The following is a 20,236-nucleotide window of genomic DNA, read 5'->3' on the forward strand; positions in this document are numbered from 1 at the left end:
GAATTATACAACAGAAGTAGACCAGAAAAGATGGACCAGGCTGCTGTATTGCTTGCAGTCTCCCCAGTTGAAGCTACCACGATGGCACTGGGAAAAGAAGGCAGAACTAGTGACTTCTGAGCTTTGCTTACATCGCCAGGAAGGTTTGTGAAAAAAAAGCCAAGATTCTAAGTTGATGTGGAAGAGTAAGGCTTTATCTTCATAAGGAAATCTATGCCTGTACATCAATCTCAAGTTCTCAGCTACATTAAGAAGGTGCATCATAAGCTTTTCCATAGCAAAAACACTTAACCAAAGAAAAAGTTTTTTTAAAAAATATTTTATTAGAAAAAAGTCCAACCAAAGTTATTCAATAAACAAATGTACAAAACATATTTCTTTGGTCAATTTGTGAAAGTTACCTTAATTTCTTTAGCTACCCACATATGTGAAAGGGATTTTTCTTAAATAAAATAAAGAATTTATGTACACAACAAATTAAGCTGCTGTTGCTTGGCAATTAGTTTGTAATCACCTTATCAAAGGATGTTTGAGACTGCGCAAGTGACTTACAGAAGAATTCAAAACTGATCAGAAGAGTGCAGGTGGAAGACCACTGCCAAAAAGTAAGCGCCAAGAACTTGGTATTTTCCATTGTGAAGAAGTATCCGTAGAATTGTTGCTCTGCAACAAAAACAGAGTAGTTAAGTTTTAAATAATAATGATGTAATTCTTTCTCTGGCACATGTATTAAAACAATGGGCTGCATTTTAAGTGTAAATATCATTGTGGGTTGTTTTAGAGAAGAGTACTGGAAGATCTAACTCGATCAAATCTTTATGCCATTTTCCCCCCATACCTGTCAAATAAAAGGACTGGGGCTTAAATTTGGCTTTTCAGGTGGGGAAGTTCCTAGTGAGATTTTAATCAAAATGTATCTTTAATTTGGTGTATCCTCGATGACCAAGGGCCAAAATGAACCCATACATTTTTAACTTTTTAAAAATTCAGCTGAGTAACAGTTTTCGTGTTCTGGATTGAAGAAAAATTAAAATAACAGATACAAAATGCAAAAGTTAGAACTCTAGATCAAACAGCACTTACTTCACTTTTAATTAGCTGGAGCCATTCATTAAGGTAGTTAACAAGAGCAAACGCATCAGGGATGTTGTCCCCTTCTGAGCAGAATTTCAGAAGAACTGCCATTTGGATTCCTTTTGAACAACTGCAACAAAAATGAGCAAGCATTTCTATTTCTTTTCTAAATCCAGAACAATTCTATTTATGTATTAAAAGCAACAACAATCCATATAGTAAAAACAGGACTTCTGATATCTTTCTGTGCTTATCTTTAGACAACTCACCTCTCAATAAACAATAGTTTTGTGATGCCACCTCCAGGAATATGTAGAACTTTTTCTGTATCATTTATTCCAGGGTAAGCTGCCACTTTTTCCATTTCTTTCCAGTTTAGCTCCTGCATAAGGCCTCCAACTGCTTTCTCAAGATCAGGTGTAAGTAGGTAGCGTAGTGGCGTCCTAGGAACAAATCAAGAATACACTCAGTCTGACAGTAAAAGACACTACTGATGTTACTTGTGACAGAAAGAAGCTACCAGTATTGAGGAGCTCACACCTGCAATGAAGAACTGCACTGACCTTCTCTTCCTCCTCAAATCAAAGTTTAAAAGTATTCTGTGGCTTCAAATCAGTTTAAACTACTCAACTTTCTGTCACAAATAGAATTAATGTACCCTCTTTTTAGAGGCTCAAATATCGGGCAAGTACGAGATACATAAAGACATAAATAGGAGAACTGCTTACGGTTGTTAAAATGATTTACAAATAAAATGTGCTTTTTCTTCCTTCAGATAGGAGATGATTAAAATAAAGTTAGTTAGGGTAAACTTGGACTTCACTGTGATACAGTATTTTTAATGAGCTCACACTACAAATATCTGCAGATTTCAGTCAAGTCTGAGTATTTTCTGAATGTACTACTCTCACTCTTTAGTGACTCTGCTGCCAGAGAGTTATTCTGTGGTGCCGGAGGAGAGGGGGGTAAATCACCACAACTCAGACTGCATTGAATAACCATCAGTCTCTCTCATTGCATTCCAGGTTAGCTGGTCAGTCGGCAACACTGGTAACTGTATCTGCGACATGCACGGACCTAAACCTTCTTTAAGGCCCCACACATTTATTCAGCCTGAGGATAACAATTGGTCTTTTGCAAAAATATTGGGGTTGGTTTGTTTTTGATGTATCACCGATTATGATGTCCTCCATCAGTGAGTAATGCTTGTTTTTTAAGATGTAATACCTAATAAAAATATGTATAGTCTGAAACTTCCAGTTGCCTCCCAGCAAGTAAAAATCAATAATTTCCTATAAAAAAGAATGATGACATACTATATTAAAGAAAGCCTTCAAAATGCAGCATAATGAAGAAGAGTTAAGAAACCAATATTCCAATTATCAGTTAATAGTCTAATCTGTGACCTGTATGCTAGCACCTAATCCCTGACTGCTGACAGCCACAAGAAATTAAGAAGTTAATACTGAGGCTCTGTTGCCTGACAGTGCAGGCCAAGTGCAATTTACTTACCGCTTATTATTTGCTCAGTACTTTCGACAGTAGTAACCAACAAAGTTCAGAAACTGATCTTTTATAATATAATACTTAATATACTATTAAAACATTTTATGACCTATGTACACAGCAAAGCAAAAGAACCCTGCTAAAAGTACTTAGTAGAGGGAAATATGTCAGTTTGTCAGAAAGAAAAGAAACACTAATTAGGTCTTTTAATGACACAAGCATACCCAAGAAGCTGCTCATCATCGCGCTGGTATGCATGGCTGCTGGACAGAAGAATGACTCTGGCACACTTGCTGCTTTTCACCCAAGAAAGGAGTGTTTGACAGAACGGCCTGTACTTGTTCTGTATGCAAAGACAGAGCAAAAAAGTGAAAAATATATTGTGTCCTTTAAAAAAAGGCCAACAACCCACAATACTAGGTGTTACATATATAGTTTACCAGTGATGTACAGTTTTCTTCATAATCATTTAGTTTTCAGCTTCAGATACATTTTTAAAAAGCAGAGGGCTGCTCTGGTTGTTTACTTAATCAAAACTACACGTATAATGATAAAAACTATCATTAAGACCACGTTAACAACAGCAGTATCATCTGTTTTGTGTGCCATTAATACCAATGGAAAAAGATTTGGAGTAAAATGGGACAGTAGGATCACACAGTATTTTTCCACACTTTACACTGATAAAAACTGCAGCACGTTTTTTTTTTTTCTGGCATGGTATTCTGCTTATTTTAAATTACAGCCACTGTCCAGTTGATAAGTAATTCCAAATTCTTCATTTTTTTTACTTAATGAATGCAGTTTAAATGAATATAAACCACTATGAAATAATTAAATTGGAGTGACATAAAAAATTAAATTATTACAATAAAAGACAAAAACCACAAAGACAGTAAGTTTAAAGGAAAAAAAGGAATATAGAAACCCCAGACTGTTTTGCATTTTCAAGACTGTTAATAACTAAGGAGGTATTTCCACTAAAATCTACCAACATAGGTGGGTTGTTCTGAGGCTTTGAAAAATAAAACAAAACCTCAACCCTCAATGAATATAGAAGTTAGTTTCTATTCACTAAAACTGCATCAACTGCAGAAGGTGTTATAGCACAAAGTAGAAAAATATTTTGATCTTTTTCAGTCTGGGCGGGTTTTTTTGGAAACAAAATGTTTTATAATGTAGCACAGTTCTTCTAGTTTTGCTTCTTTAGTCTTAAAATTTACCTAGGCCACTTAAACTATTTGCCAACAGAACTATTCAAACTGAATAGTGAAATAAGATCAAACAATGAACATACATACCTTTATAAAAGGTGATCTGATCTGCAGAACTACAAGTTTCTTTGAAGGTAATGAATACACTACATGAAAAAAATCAAGAAAGAAGCATCCAGATTTATCCAATTTACAAACCCCAGGATAATAAATGTTTCATCTATCAATTCATATGGTAAAGCCTGACAACATCCACAGTGATAAAAATATGTATCTTTGTGCATTGTCTTCACTGGACTTAATTTCACTTGTCATAAATTCAAAGCATTGAATAATGAAAAATACATGAAGATCTGCCTCCTGTAATGATTAAGATAATCTATTTATGCAGCTTTGCAAAGATTATCAGATTATTCTGAGATTTCCATGATTTAAGAGGGGGGGAAAAAAGGTGAAATGCAATGATCAATATAGGAAAAGAAACTAAGAATTTGAAGAGGTAAGTGGGAGAAACACCACATAAGTAAAAAGGCAAATATAGGTGGGAAGGAAAAAGAGAGGATAAATATCCTTCTACACCAGAAATTCATCTTGGATTCCAGCAGTTTACTGTAAGTATGTGCACACTTCATGTTGGTTTGGATTAAAACTGCAGAGAGTTTTGGCTGCACTGTAATATGGTTGAAATTCAACATTTCTTATTGTTTCCATATGTCAAATTGGTTAGAGTAAGAATTTCCTCTGTGAAGTATAAATACATTCTAATCTGTAAATTACTGAACTTGTTATCACTGAACTTAAACATTGTTCACATAAGCAAAATGTAACAACAACAAAAAGTAAATGCAACATTCTTGCACCTTATGCAGCTTGCAAATGTCTTCAGTGTTCAATACCCACCTTCAGCATTTATACTCAACTCCATTGAGTTTTCTTCTGCTGTTGCATATGGATTATTTCCAACCATTGGCACCAGGCAATCAGTGTAGAAGTAACCAACTTTAGTCATGCCAAGCGTGGAAATCACTAGATCTATTGCCAGTTGACCAACATTCCCCACCGACACTGCTGGCTGAAGCAACAGAAGTTATTGATTTATAGTGTGTTTTATGGACAATAAAATAAGCGCTTCAAATAGTGAAAGTTTATATTACTTCAATTCTGGTCAAACATGATTTCTAAAAGTGGCTGCTCATTCTCTGATCAAGGTAACTATTTCCTAACAGAACACTAATGCAGACTTCGGTTCCTGTCCCATAAAAGCATCCTGGCCCCTTCTGTGAATAATTCTGTCTCATTGTAAATGTAAACAAAGGCTTGGAAATTTGTCTCCTCCCTCTCTTTTTTTGGATACAGAGTAGATAAAAGTCACTCAAACCACTAATGGAAAGATTGGCAGGCCTCAAGTGACACCTAACGGTAATGTTGATATTACATATTAAACCTGTAAATCTCAGCTTGACTCATACAAAAGTAGATTATTTTTCATCTATCAAAGATGAAAACGTTTAAGGTCATTTGGATTTGTTCCCTAGGAATTGTCATGGGTTATCACCAATTGCTACAGATATTGGCCTAATCTGATGGCACAGAAGCAGAAATTCAAGAATCTGTGCCCTTTGACAGAAACTCATACTGGAAGACAACAGTAAAACTTTAGGTTGCTTCCTGCTAATTTATAAGCAAGCCACGTCCACAAATTTCTGCTGCCACCAGTCGCAGAAACACACCAAAGGTGATGCCGAGAAGCTCAGGGTGAGAGAGGAGGTAACAGCAGCTAGAGAGTGTCATTACAAGCTGCCTGGCATTCAATAGCCTGTCACTGCCAGCCAAAGAAGCCAGCCGTGATCTGTTTCCTGTGGGTAGTCAGCTGATCTGCCACGGCTTCCCGTGCGGCCTGCGGAGTCATCCCAGGCCCTGCAGCCCTCCATAACAGGTGCTGAGGTTACCTTTCAGTAATACAGTAAAGGGACTCAATAACAGGGAAAAAGGAAAAAAAAAAAAAAAAAGAGAAAAAAAAAAAAGAATGGTTTGCTACTTTGCAGCCCGGACCGGAACTCTTCCTCCACAATAACCAAAGTAACCTTACATTGATTTCATACCATTTTTGAAAATGACTAGAACACTTCCAAAACCAATCCTAAGCATAGTTTAAATACCGCACAAACGAGATTTTTTTCATTAAAAATGCGCATATATCTCATCTAAATGAAAAAAATAACCCTTTGTTCCAGTGCCAACCCACAGATACTGCAAATTTTGTAAGATGACACACGGTGTTTTAGTCTTAGGGCAAAAAACATATAGCTGTAGCTCAGCACATAACGCTTAGTTCAACAAGAGCCGAAAACGGGGGACTGAGGAGGGAGAAATTAAGGGAAACGGAGAAGACTTCCTTACGCTCTGCTGGAAACTGCTCCGGGAGGGATCCCCGCAAATCCCCCTCTTTTACTCGGCAAAGCCCCGATACACACACGGGGACAGCAGCCGCCTGCCCAGCACCTCCTTACTTCCCCACATACAAGTGCCCAGGAACGACTCCCGGGCAGGGGGGAGAGAGATACGAAAGACCCTGTCCCTCCTGCCCCACGGGAGCCAGGGACACAATCCCCCGCCCACACCCCACAGCGCGAAGCCCTCAGCGCCCGAGGAGCGGCGCGGCCCCCACGCCCGCCCCGGGGTGCCCGGTTGGGAGCAGCCGCCCCCTCAGGCCCAGGGAGGGGGGCGGACGGCGACCTACCATCAGCAGAGTGAAGCCCTTAAAGTCGGAGGTGGCGGAGCCCCCGCCGCGCTCGCAAGGAACAAACATGCTGGCCGGGGGCGGAAGGCAACAGCACCCTTCTGCCTCCTCTCCTCAGCGGGGCGGGGAATAACGGCGGTAACCGCCTGCCTCGCGCCGCGCCCGCCAGTTGGCGCCCGCCGCAACGGCGGTTGGGGGCGGGGCCTGGCGCGCGGCCTCCGCTACTCCCAGGGCGGGAAGCGCGGCGGCTGCTGGGCTGCCCGGCCGCCATGGCGCTGCCGCCGGAGAAAGCCTCCGAGCTGAAGCAGATCATCCACCAGCAGCTGCTCAAGGTGGGGGGTGCTCTTAGTGGCGGAGCGACTTCTCCTGCCCCGGGGGAATGAACCCCGGGGAAAGGGAGGAGGGGGCCCGGCCTGGGCTTTGCCACTTCTCAGGTCGGTGGTGCGGGCCCTCGGTGGCCGCAGCGCCCGCCGAGGGGGTGGGGGCATTCGGCGTGCCCGCTCCCTCGCCCTGCTTTGTTTTCGCCGCTTCAGGTGGTTTCCAGGCGGTGTTTGGGCTTACGGCCTTTGCGCCCCCCCTGCTGAGGGCTCTGCCGTCCGAGCCCCCTGCGGTCGCTGCTCTCTCCCTCTGTGTCGCCTCAGGGAGAGGACAGCAGCGATGTCGGGGCAAGGCCCGAGGCTCTGATGAGGTTCTGAGCGTCCTAAGCCTTTTTTGTTGTTGTTGTTGAGGCGTTTTGGTTTTGTTTTTTTTTCTTTGCTTTTGGAGCTGAGTCTTGGACTGATGGGGAAATAAATAGTATATTGCAAAGTATTTCAAGTCGCAGTGGCTATGGCCTTGGCATCCTTCCTGTGTGAGAAACGGCTTTGCAAACCCATGCACACAGCTGAGGTGAAGGACAGAAGTTCTCTGACTTCCCCTTGAGCACAGGAGAAGCTTGCCATGGAGATTTCCTATTTTCGTGCCTTGCCTACAAGTATATGAAGGTGTACTTTTCCCCTTAAAAAATAATAAACTATTATCCAAATTTTCAGTTTTGAGGGAGACAAGTAGTTAAAAACAGTGGCCATCTTGTAATTGGTGGATTTGCAGGCGTTTTTGCAAGGAGGGAAGTTAAAGGCAGGGGATGCTGTCAAGAGCAATGAAAAGGCTCAGGTTGGGTTTGCTCATGGTTTTTTTTAACTGTTAGAGCTGCTTTGGTGAGATAGTGACTCATTTGATTAGTTCTGAAAGGATGAATATTTTGGTGTCGTTAATTCTGTGTTCCTAGGAGAATACCTTCAGTCTTACAGAGTGACTGTTATAGGTACTACCATTTAAAGAGCCTGTATCTATAGCATATAGTGAATTTTCTTTCAGATGGATGTCCATGGCAGGATAAGAGAAGTCCTTGCTGAGACTATACGTGAAGAGTTAGCACCTGAGCATCAGCAGTTGTCCACAGAAGATCTCATAAAAGCCTTAAGACAACGAGGAATCATTGATGACGTTATGAAGGAACTTAAATTCATAACTGTAAGTAGCTTTTGAAGAGTTAAAATATTTTTACTTATTCCTCTTACTGACTTGGTATTTTGGCAAAGTGAAAACTCACTCCTTCTAAAGGGTTTAAATGGCTCTAGTGATTTGTGACTTATAAGGAGCAGAACAGCCTAATGCACATGTTAAAATTGGTTTAATGATAATACTACATTAAGAGTATTTGTTCAGTTTCATTACAAATGAAGTACTAGAAGGGAGCATGCCAAAAGAATGGCATTCAGCTGAAATGGAGGAGTCTGTAATTTTTAGAGGGCTGTGATAAGAGCACTGTTTCTTCCCTTGATGCCTTAAAAAGTCTCAATTGTAATTCTAGGATGTGAATGAAAAGGAGAGGACTTCAGCTCCAAAACCATCAACACATTTTGTTGACAGAGAACCACCAGTTTTGAAAAAAAGTATGTTACTTGTTTATTTTAATATTTTGAAAGAAATTTGAAGTCTATGATTATTGAACTCTGTATTAGTAATCTAGTATGAACTGGAGTCATTTATAGCCTTCAAAATGTGGAGAAAGAGATGTTTTTCCTGCTTATCTAGAGGAAGCAAATTCATGTAAGCAGGAGAAATTAGCGCTGCATAAAATTTGACTGCTCTTTAGAATTTTATTTTTCATTAAGATCTCTATTTTACATTCAGATCTTTTCCATATATTTTACAATTACTTTCTCCTAAGAACTTGTTTCAAAAAAGTTTCTTTTTTTCTAGTCTCCTGTTAGTTAACATGTTTAAGTGCTTCCTACGATCTGTTTGTAGTCTCTTCATTTTTATTGCTACGCTTTACAGCTAACATTGACCCAACACGGAGGTATCTTTACCTTCAGGTTTTGGGTGGAAAAGCTTTTCTGGAACATCTTCAGGAACCGGAGCCCCTGCCTGGCCAAGTCTGTTCTACCTTCACTCTGTGTTTACATTTTCGAAATCAGCGCTTCCGTTCTAAACCTGTCCCGTGTGCCTGTGAGCCAGATTTTCATGATGGTTTTTTACTTGAAGTACACAAGGATAGCCTCGGTAAGGAATATTGTGGGTTTAAACCTGATGCTATCGGGGTGGTTTTTTCTGACTTCGGAGTTATTGTGAAATACGTTTGATATTATTTAGTGTCTTGCTTTCCTATTTTTTGTCATGTGTTTCTAAGGAAACTGATTACTGTATCAGGTTACGCTACTTGTAGATCTGTCTGTACTCTTGCCTGTTCTTTTCCTCTCTAAAATAACTTTTGAATTTGACCGGCTGTATCCATAACTGACAGGGAGATGATGGTCTCAGAGATGGTAAGAGATACTAAGGACACTGATTTTCACAAACTTTGTGCTGACACATGAAGAAGGGAAATGTAGATCTGTTGTCGTATGGAAGGAAAAACTTCAGTGTGAATTTGGTTTGCCTACTGGTTGGCAAACACCTACAGAAGAGTCAGTCATCCACAGCCTGTATTACCCTTCTTCTGATGATAGCTAGGGAACATGGTAGGAGCTAAGCATGTTATGAAAAGACTTCTGGATATTGTCTGAATCCTGTTGGAATCCAGGGTAGTTTATGGAATATCAGGGAACAGAGAGAAACCCGTAGTTATTGCAGTTGGAGGGAGTGAACGTACCACAAATTCAAAGAAAATCAGACTTTATTAGTTCTCCTGCTCATGGAGCAGTTTATATCAGAGAGTGAAGCTTAACTACAGAGAAAGCTGCTTCCTCAGTACTGACGTATAGTAAGTTGACCTGATGCATTCCAACTTACTAAAAGAATATTTTTCAATTGCTTTTACTTAAGGGTTCTTTAATATTCTTTATTTTCTTAAATGCTAATTCCATTTTTCCTTTTGTGCAGTTGAACCAGTTACATTGGAGTATTCAACTATAGGAATCTTTTTACCTTCTCTGTAAATTAACTGTAATCTTTCTGTAGCTGAGTCTCATTTTAAGATGGGATCATTGCTTATACTTCTGGGTGTGGGATTTTTCTTAAAATGCAATGTATGCAATAAATGTAAATGCATCCTTTTTTATTTTTGACGACTTGGCATGATAATATTCTTGATATCTTATCTTGGTTTAATAATGGCAGGTGATGGAAGTAAAATGGTGGATGCAACCACTATGTTATCTATATGTGATCCAGTGCATATGGTTCTGATCAAAACAGACACATTTGGTGAGACCACACTAGTAGCATCCTATTTCTTGGAGTGGCGATCTGTCTTGGCTGCAGAGAATGGTGTAACAAATGTTGCTGTTGAACTCCTGGGTGTAGGTAAGGATAAATAATAAGGCCGTAATTATGACTTAAAATATTGGGTACTGAGCTTGCTTATAAGCTTAAAGCAGTATTGATGATGTAGTTTAATTTTAGTTCAACTCTATATATTACTCTGAAGTATCCTTAGAAAATGTGTAGGAGGCTAACGGTTGGATTTTTCTGTTACCAAAATACTATAAATGTATTTTCTAAATCCTGTGTAATAATGGGTCTCCATGTTTGGGAACTCTCGCTGTTGATTTATTGCAAGTATCAATCCAGTAAATCTAATGATTTTTCTCATCTTTTGAAGTCTTGTCATTTTTTGTGATTATGTAGCTAAAATATTAATTTTAATTATTTGATCCTGCCCGGCTGAGATGTCCTAAGTAAAATGAATTTGAGAGAACTGATCAAAATCTCTTTTGGTTCAAAGGTACAGAATCAAAGGTTTCTGTTGGCGTTTTAAACATCAGACTGGAAATGTATCCACAGCTTAATAAGGTGCTGTCTCCAGAAGTAACTAATACTCAAGTAAGTCATTTTAGGGTGATTCTTTTATTGTGGGTGTAAATTCAGTATAGAATTATTTATGTAGATATTGAGGGCTGTGCGTTTCTGAATTGGATGTTCAATACTTTTTTTCCCATTAAATTTAAATATCATTACCTTTTTTTAAATTACTTTGCTTATACTTAATATTTCTTTATTTGAAATATTACTTTAGTAGTTTTTCTACTTGTATCAAAACTTTACAGACAAAAATAAAAAAGGTGTGATATACTGAATCTTCTTCAAGTAGCATATATTTTCTTGCTCTCTCTCTTGTTTGAAATAACAATTTCAATTTACCTTCTGCCTGGAAAGTCAGTAAATGTTGGCCTGAAGGTGCATGCAGCTGTTCTTCTGCACATCAAAAGCTGAGCAATCCTCTGTACAGAAGTGCATCACTTCACGTGAACACTCCTTCAGTCAAGCTTGATATATGAGTCTACAAGTAAAAAATATAACTTGAGGTTTTTGTTCATTGGATTTGCTGAAGAATAGTATTTTTTAATGAATTTGCGTGGCACGCTTCAAATATTTAGCTTTATTCTATGTAGGTCTGATTTGCTGTTAATGTACTTACTGATTATGTGGGGTTTTTTCCTTTTTGGGATTAATATGTATGTGATTGGTTGTTTTTCTTACCTGCAGTTTTCTTTGGAACGTCAGAAAACAGCAGAAAAGGAACGGTTATTTCTTGTGTATGCTAAACAGTGGTGGAGAGAGTACCTGCAGATAAGGCCTACACACAACGCAAGGCTAGTAAAAATTTTTGCACAGGTTTGTAAATTTTACAAATAGACCGATCCTTTCTTTATGTCTTTATTTTTAGATATATTTTAGGTTTATGTACAGATTTATGACATGGTTACATTCAGGTCAGGGCTACATGTGGTATATGATACAAAAAATGAAATTTGTAAGGATCGAACTTACATTGAAGCTCAGTAGTGTGATGCAGAAAGAAGGGTGGCTTTAACCACTTCTGATGCACAAGGTGATAAAAAAACCTGTTGAGTCTTTTCCTTGAATACTCACAAGTGGCAAAGACTTACATGATCTGTGCAAACTATTTCAAACAAGTTTTATACCAGATAAAACAGTTACAAAAAATGGACTTACTTTAATCTATTAGACAGATCCACACGATATTCCCAGCGGAATGGAGGAGAGAATGGGAAGGGCAAAACTGAAGAGAAACTCATGGGTTGAGATGAAAACAGTTTAAGTGAAGGAAAGCAAGGAAGAGGGGGGGAAAAGTGATGCAAAGACAGTTACTCACCATCTCCCACTAGCAAGCTGATGCCCAGCGAGTCTCCAAACAGGGGCTAGTCTCTATGCCCACCAGTTCTATTGCTGAACATGGTGCTATATGGCATGGAACACCCCTTTGGTCAGTTCAGCTGTCCTGGCTGTGTGATGGTAATACAGAAATTGGCAGTGGTGGAGCATGAACAATTCCTTACCCATTTAAGGAAATTCAGTTCAACCTGTGCTACTCCAGGAGTTTGAATTTTTAGTCTAGAATGTTTTACCTGTGACAGAGACAGCAGAAAAATCTAACTGTAAAGTCCCTCTGAGCAAATTGCCGTAATGGTCTTGTGTATTAATATTTTTCAGCGAAATTATTTTCAGGGAGAATAAATTCTGTAGCAAAAAAGACAGTTTAAATTAAGGTGAATCCTTTGTGCCTGGCAAATAACCATATTTTATATGTTTAGGATGAAAATGGAGTAAACCGTCCAGTATGTTCATATATCAGACCACTTCGAGCAGGGCGGTTACTGGACACTCCTCGACAAGCAGCACGATTTGTCAGTGTCCTGGGTTACGAAAGAGCTCCTGTCATCGGAGGAGGTGGTGGCAAACAGGAACAGTGGTGCACCCTTCTTGCTTTTTTATGTAGAAACAAGGTATGTGAAAACGGTCATTGTGTGACACAATGGAGCTGCTGTCATTCTAACTGAAGTCAATAATTTAAAGCAGGCTGCAAATACATGGATTAAAGCAAATTTGGAAAATTCTGTTAACATAACTTGTTTAAGGCCTTTTAAAGAGAAACAGTTGTTAAATAGTAGACAAAGTGGTTTTGGAGCAGACTTTCTTTACTGTGACTTTTGGGGTCTCTTCATCAATACATCTGTTTGACAATGAGCATGCTTTTCTTCATTTGCTTTTCTAAGATCCCATATAATTATTCAATGAATCCCTGTCAGTGAGCAGGCTACTAATCTAGGAACAGTTGGAGCAATCTCTTTTGAAAAACTGATTATTTTACGTGGGCTAAAATATATTCACAGCCTTTGCATTAATTTTTTTGCAAGACAGGGATTTTCACAAAAAGTTTCAGCCTAGTTCTTAGTGATCTAACACTTGTATGATATCTATAATAAATTGAAATAAATGGTAGCTCACTCTGGATCATAGTTTTTCCTGTTGTATGAATAGTAGTACTAGTGATCCCTTTTAATACCTCTTTGGAGTGATTGGTGCCTTTCACTGCCACAGACGTACTTCTGCGTTCAAAAACAATCTCACTGCTGTGTTTGTACTGAAAAGATCTGTTCTTCTTGGCAGCAGGAGCTCTGTCCCAATTTTTAGACCTGTCTCAAAGACCACACAGAACAGACATTAGCTGTTGTCTCTGAATGTCCCATCAAGCGCAGATAAAGGCACCACTGGCTACGCGCTGGCTCTCAGATGGAGGTGGTGATCATGACTTTGAGTTTGAGGACTGTTGTGTTTGGAGGCACAGAGGAAGGGTTTTCTCCAAGGCAGAAGTGGAAAACTGTGTAGAAAATGGCTGAATGTAGCCCTGAGACACCAGCTGGACCGTTACTAATTTTTTTTTCTGGAAAGTGGTGTGGCATTATTAAACGAACACAGATTCAACAGCAACTTGTTTAAACCTACTTTTCTGGATATTTCTCTTGTACATTATGGTAGGCTAAGATTTTGTTACCTGTGTAATGAACCGATACATCCAAGAGCACTGAATTTTACATTTTCAACATTCTGAGTGGTATTTGAATAAAGTGCTGTACTGTTCTACTTCCGAATGCTACTTCCATGTTCTGCTTCTTTGTATTATGAAGGGTTCATTGCATGAGGAATTTTTTTTTCTTGCTTTACAGCTAACATTTGTTGTAAGCTATAACTTAAGATAAAAAGAATATTACACATCACATTCAGAAATGGATTTCTGCAGATTGCCAATGGTAGCAATAAATTGGTGAAGGAAACTTCTTTTTTCCTGAGTGAAGTGCAGCTACACATGACTTTCAGTTGTTACACAGTTAGATCTGTGGGGGCATTAGTTTTATCTTTGTTTTCTGAACTTTGACACATTCAAGTAAAATTACAATAGAATTACATTTTATTAAGTGATTAAATTCCCTGTGTAATTTCTAACACTACCTCAGGTATTTGCCTTATGTACATTTTGGCTTTTAATTAGAATGTTACTTTTGCCTTTATGGGTCAATAGATTCTGGTTTTGGTTTACTTGAAGGTGTCTTTATAATCATAAGAAATGTTTTCCAGTATTAATCATAAAGTATATTTGAATAAAAAATATAAATAGTCTATCATTAGAAGATGCTACTATTTTTAAACATTTTTTTCTATTACAGAAAACTAAAAACTTGTCAAGTTTAAACTTTAAAAACATGACTCCTGATACATGCTTTAGGTAAACAGAAGGGAAACATGACTTGTTAAGTCATGATTAGAGAAATATCACTATTTTCTTTCTTTAAGATTTTATCCGTGTCTGATACTCAAACCAGCTTACTAGTATTTACTGCCTAGGGTGACTGTGAAGATCATGCTAACCTTCTGTGCAGTCTTCTTCTTGGCTTTGGCTTGGAAGCCTTTGTGTGCGTTGGAACAAAAGCAAAAGGAGTCCCCCACACTTGGGTAATGACTTGTGGAACTGATGGAACAATTGCTTTTTGGGAGAGCTTAACAGGACACAGGTGAGTAAAAGGAATATAAGAAAACTGAGCAATGTATAGTGAGGTTTGTGTGGGCTGGTTTTGTTGTTGCTTTTTTGTTTTTTATCTTTACACTGTCATGTAGTCAAAGATTCTAGTCTTTGACTTTTCTTTCTGTGTACTGCTGTTGTTTGGAAAATAACTGGTTCAGTGTAAGGTGAAATATTTAAACAGTTTGTGATACAGTTTTCAGTGGCTTTAATACAGGATAGCAACTGTTTCCTGTCTTATGGCAGCTGATTGCCATTGATGCTATCGCTGCCGTCATTTGTAAAGGAGGAGATGAAATCTGACATGATTGTTTAACCCCAGCCAGCAACTGAGCACCACGCAGCTGCTCACTCACTCCCCCCTCGTGGAACTGGGGAGAGAATCAGAAGGGGAAAAGTGAGAAAACTCGTGGGTTGAGATAAAGACAGTTTAATAAGTAAAGCAAAAGCCACACACGCAAGCAAAGCAAAATAAGGAATTCATTCATTACTTCCCATTTGCAGGCAGGTGTTCAGCCATCTCCAGGAAAGCAGGGCTCCATCCCTGCTTTGTATTCCCAGCAGGGAAGGCAAAATGCCATAACTCTGAACGTCCCCCCGCCTTTTGTCATCTTCCCCCAGCTTTACATGCTGAGCATGATGTCATATGGTATGGAATATCCCTTTGGTCAGTTGGAGTCAGCTTTCCCAGATGTGTCCCCTCCCAGCTTTTTGTGCACCCCCAGCCTGCTTGCTGGCAGGGCAATATGAGGAGCAGAAATCTGCGAAATCTGTGTTACTTTTTTCACCTGCAGAAATCTGTGCAAATTCTCTGAGATTCACTTGAGTCATTTTAGAAGGGCATATGTTCTGTTCTGTATTCCAGAGCTTCTGGAACCTCTTTGATAAAAATTCTTTCCTTTCTAATTCTGCGTGTCCTATTGCTCAAGTGTGTCCCAATTTTTATATAAAAATTTAAAAAATGCTCCAAACTTCAATGAAAAGAACTTCCTCTTTACTGATGATATTGCCATTGTACTTCCTAGTGCTATATGAAGCATTACTTTTGGAAACATAATTTTTGTAATATAAAGCTTCAAGTCACATTGGTAGTAGCATAGTGGGACTATATATTTGAATATGAGACTTTTGGCTTTGTGAAAAATGCTGATTAATATCCAGTGTTGAAAATAAGCAATTGTTTTGCCACTGCTCGTGTATCCTATGATTAGCATTTGAAGATGTATTTCTCCAAATGTGATGAGTAACGGGGAAACTATGTGATTATGTTGTTATAGTTGCAAAATGTAATTGCTGTTGAATATCAGTTTGATTAATCAGCTTATTTTTCTAGATTTAAAGAAAAAAGTGGTATATTATTTCATTGCATGTTATGCCTCCAAAATGTGTATAATTACTTTTATGTAAATAAATGAATGCCATTTCGGGGAAAAAAAATATGTTGACAAACCTGGCTTATATTTTTAATGGGAGAAATGGCTTATATCTGTCCTATCTAAATATTTTTACCTTGCCTTCAAATAAGCTGTATTAATTAGAAACTGAATGTTTTTGATTAGGTACATCCACAGACCTATCAACCCTGATGACCCTCCAGTAGTTGAACAACCCAAGCCACTGTACCCTTATCGCACGATAGGTTGTATCTTCAACCATCAGAAGTTCTTTGGAAATTGTCAGCCCTCTGACGCTGTGGAGGTCTGTGTGTTTGACCTGCATGACGAATCTAAATGGAAACCCATGAGCGGAGAAGCAATAAAATCAGTGTGTTCCCCTGGAACAACATCTTCAGTTCCCCCTTTTCCTCCTCTGTGTGCTTCTACACTAGATGCTGCGGTAGCAAGCAACGAGATAGAGTTGCAGCTGAGAGTACTGGTCTCTGAACACAGAAAGGTAATTCTGTTTAAAGATTGTCACTGATCTGTTATGGTAATAAAGGTGCATGTTTTTACTGTATACTTGCTTTAGATAGCATTTGTTAGTTGACATATTTTTGCAGTGTATTTTCCATCAGCTTTTGCAGAAATGCAGTTTGTCGTAACTGAAATAACTGAAAAATTCTTTGGAGTTAGTTTAGATGTCATGCTTACTACTTGCAGGGGTGATTCTGTATCTACATGTGTGGGTTCTTCTCTCCATCCTGCCTTTGCCTCTCACTCTACATCTGTGATCTTCAGCTTCCTGACACCTGGAGACTACCTCTGAGTGGTCTGTAAAAGAGCTAGGAAGATCAGATCTGGTCATCAGTGGGCTTTGCCCATCACAAATGGTTTTGATCCCCAGATAAAAAGCAGGCTTTCAGCTTTTGTGATCTTGCTCTGAGTGCTTTACAAAATTAGAACGTATTTCTAGAAGTTAATTTCATCCTTAATCAGGATTTTCACAAGATGTAATGTGCCAGAAATTATTCTTCCTGTGCTGAATGTGAAGGAGAGGATCTTTCAAATCCCTGTTAGCTTTTGTCTGTTTTTAATGGGTTTTTTTAGTTGTTCTTGTTTTTATCTCGCCACATAGTGCTCAACCTTTGGGGTGTCAAGTATTTATCAGAGCATGAATTTCACATAATGTTGAATACATACATGGTCCAACTTCATTTCTTGGTAGATGTTTGATATTTTATTGAGGGTGTTTTGATTCTTCCGGTTGGCATGTGAATCGATATACAAATCTTACTGCTTCATGGGTTCACTTCTTTTAATTACGAATCCAAGATTTGTCATGGATTTATTTTGAATCTATACAGTATGCAAGCTTATTAATATCCCCATGTTCCTTTTGCATGGTTGTGATTATTCTGTGACTTGCCTCACAGGATCTTGGCCTTTCTACTGTTTGGGATGACCATCTGTCCTATCTGTTGTCACCAGCACTAGCAGCCTATGAGCTCGAACGTACAACAAGCATTTCTGCAGGAAATGAAGAGTTTCAAGATGCTGTAAGAAGAGCAGTACCTGATGGTCACACATTTAAAGGGTTTCCTATCCATTTTGTATACAGAAATGCCAGGAGAGCATTTGCCACGTGTCTTCGGTAAGTTTAAATTTAAAGATATATATGTTAAAACCAAATAGTAATATTTAAGTATCAATTGCAACTAGATTAGTTTATTGTTTGTTTTTGGGGGTTTTTTTATAATGATGTTTAAAGGAAATTAACTCCCTTAAATTACAACTGGAAGAAGAGTTGTGTAGTAGTCATGGGGTACAGAGCATTTATGTTACATTGATGAGTTCAGTGATGATAGGGTTCTCGTGGGTTAAATTAAAGAATGAGGACTTAATTTAATTTTTTGGCACTTAATAAAAATGGTCAGTGGTGGTCTTGTTTTCCTTCAGGGCAACAGCCCCTGCGCTATAGAAACAATATTATTATTCGTAATGACAGACTCATGACACATCGCTATTTGAGTGTTAGTCACACTTGAAAAAATTGCACCCATGTAATTGAAAATTGTAATAACAACTCAGTAATATCTGTTACTCTTGGTTTTCTTTTTGTCAAATAGGTCTCCTTTTTGTGAAGAAGTAATCTGTTGCAGGGGAGACCAAGTGCGACTTGCAGTTCGTGTACGAGTCTTCACATACCCTGAATCTGCGTGTGCTGTTTGGATCATGTTTGCTTGTAAATACCGCTCTGTCCTCTGAAAAAACCAACCCAAAAATCATTCAGGTCTCTAGATCTGCAAAATAATTATGTGGGTATAAAATTATGCAATTAAAATCTAATGTTGTATTTTACATAAATGCCACTGATTTTGAATATCCCGGTGTGTATATTGAAGAGAATTGTGTACACAGTAATGATTGTATTTATAAAGAGTTTATTCTTATTTTTAATAAAAGTTACTTTTAATACTTCCTTTCCAACTCTAAAAAATTCAGTGAAATTCAGTAAAATTCAGTGAATGTGGGTCAAGTTACTAAAATGTGTGCGTAAAACACTAGCTTCTCTTCTGGTGTGAGAATTCATGTAGGAAAAAAGTCCTTTTTACCTCTCCAGGGTAAGAGACTGTGTTTTTCCTCCCCATGTAGCATCCAGGGTGTGCTTTGCAAGTGACTGATACCCAGAAACGCTGACGATTTAAGCATATGTCCTTTCCACAACAAAATTTATTTCTGCCTCTCTTGGACCTAGCAAGGCCTTCTACATCAGCTTCTAAGAATAGTTCAGACAGGTAAAGGTAATCTTGTTAATAATTTGTGGATTTTTTTTTTTAATATATTTAAAATTGAGAATAGTTGTGCTGGGACAGAGAAGGTGCTTTAACCTGATGCCTTTTTCTTGATGTTTAGCTTAGGAATTTTCTGAGGTAGAAGTTGTAGCCAGGCCATTCATGATTTTGTCCGATTCTGACACTCAGACCCATGTTTAATTGTCCATCTCTAGTTCTGTTTGCCTTAAACCCATGGATGATGATTGTGCTGAGTGTATTTTAAGTCTTCATGCTTTGAGAAATGGCAAGCTGTTGGTCTTACTGCACTTCTCCATGCCCTGCCTCTCATGTCTGTCACCACGAGGACTCCAGCCTCCTCCATTTTGGGGCTGAAGAATCCAAAACTATTGCATTTCTTCTGTAGAAGCCATTCCATATCGTCCACCTCCTTTTGGTTGACTTGAGGAAAGATCCAACTCTTTCTGCTGGTACAGGAGAAAAAACCAAAACCCCAGCCAACTAATCCTGAAGAAGCAGGAATGGATGTTGGCATTTGCGTGTACATTTAACAGAAGTGTGGTAGCATAGCACTATTTTTGTCCTTTTTTTCCAGAAGTGTTAAATATTGCCTGCTGCAGCACTTGGGTTTTAACTTGAGATTGTAATAGTTCATGATGTACTTGCTGGCCCTGCTGTGAACAGATTTAACACAAAAACAGATTTGTCAAGTATTTTATCTTGCTTTTTATACCTAGAAGATCAAAATGTTCGCCTGTTAACACAGCCCGCAGGCCCCTGATGAGAGCTTCAGGGAGTAAGATTATGTCTCACATAATGTGGAAGGCTGGACTATGGTGGAAATAGCTTTATTTAAATTCTAACTGCGCGTCGTTTGAGCAGTGTGTGTCACACACTTGTGTGTCGCTGCAGTGGGGGCGGTGTTACCCCCGCGCGGCGCAGAACGGGCGCCCCGAGGGCTGTGAGAGAAGCCCACCGGGCTCTCACCCGTGTCCGGTGGGCCGCCATCTCGCCACGGACGCGGGTTGCCATGGCAGCCCCGCGAGCAGACCCCGCCTCCGCCGGCTTACGGCCGTTCCGCGCCTCCGTGGGCGGCAGGGGGCGCTGTGGCGCCGGCCGCGGGGGGCGGGCGAGGACGCCATTGCGTTGCTATGAGCTGTCCCCCCCCCGCCTCCTCCTCCCCGCGGCGGCGGGCGGCCCGGGCGCCGCCGCTCCTCCTGCCGGCC

General features: G+C 39.3%; 2 protein-coding genes across 3 annotated transcripts; one reads left to right on the forward strand and one right to left on the reverse strand.

Annotated features, from left to right (window-relative positions):
* Positions 1-303: 303 nt before the first annotated feature.
* On the reverse strand, positions 304-6,667 carry PSMG2 (proteasome (prosome, macropain) assembly chaperone 2). The gene is made up of 7 exons (XM_014938751.1): positions 6,535-6,667; positions 4,695-4,866; positions 3,882-3,940; positions 2,805-2,923; positions 1,344-1,517; positions 1,084-1,204; positions 304-663 (listed from the first exon to the last, which is right to left on the reverse strand). Exons 1-7 carry the CDS (start codon positions 6,601-6,603, stop codon positions 571-573), a joined length of 807 nt encoding a protein of 268 aa, XP_014794237.1. The 5' UTR covers positions 6,604-6,667; the 3' UTR covers positions 304-570.
* Positions 6,668-6,739: 72 nt separating this feature from the next.
* Positions 6,740-18,697, forward strand: CEP76 (centrosomal protein 76kDa). Of its 2 annotated transcripts, XM_014938748.1 has the most exons (12): positions 6,740-6,866; positions 7,891-8,046; positions 8,387-8,468; positions 8,857-9,081; positions 10,138-10,323; positions 10,745-10,842; positions 11,506-11,634; positions 12,576-12,767; positions 14,665-14,831; positions 16,399-16,732; positions 17,652-17,869; positions 18,345-18,697. In XM_014938748.1, exons 1-12 carry the CDS (start codon positions 6,804-6,806, stop codon positions 18,481-18,483), a joined length of 1,989 nt encoding a protein of 662 aa, XP_014794234.1. In that variant the 5' UTR covers positions 6,740-6,803; the 3' UTR covers positions 18,484-18,697. The 2 variants fall into 2 exon arrangements, with proteins under 2 accessions (XP_014794234.1, XP_014794235.1); XM_014938749.1 differs by lacking the exon at positions 18,345-18,697 and having other exon boundaries at positions 17,707-17,840.
* The last annotated feature ends 1,539 nt before the right edge of the window (positions 18,698-20,236 follow it).

This window comes from Calidris pugnax, unplaced genomic scaffold (genome assembly GCF_001431845.1).
Source record: "Calidris pugnax isolate Ruff unplaced genomic scaffold, ASM143184v1 scaffold13, whole genome shotgun sequence".
Lineage (NCBI taxonomy): Eukaryota > Metazoa > Chordata > Aves > Charadriiformes > Scolopacidae > Calidris > Calidris pugnax.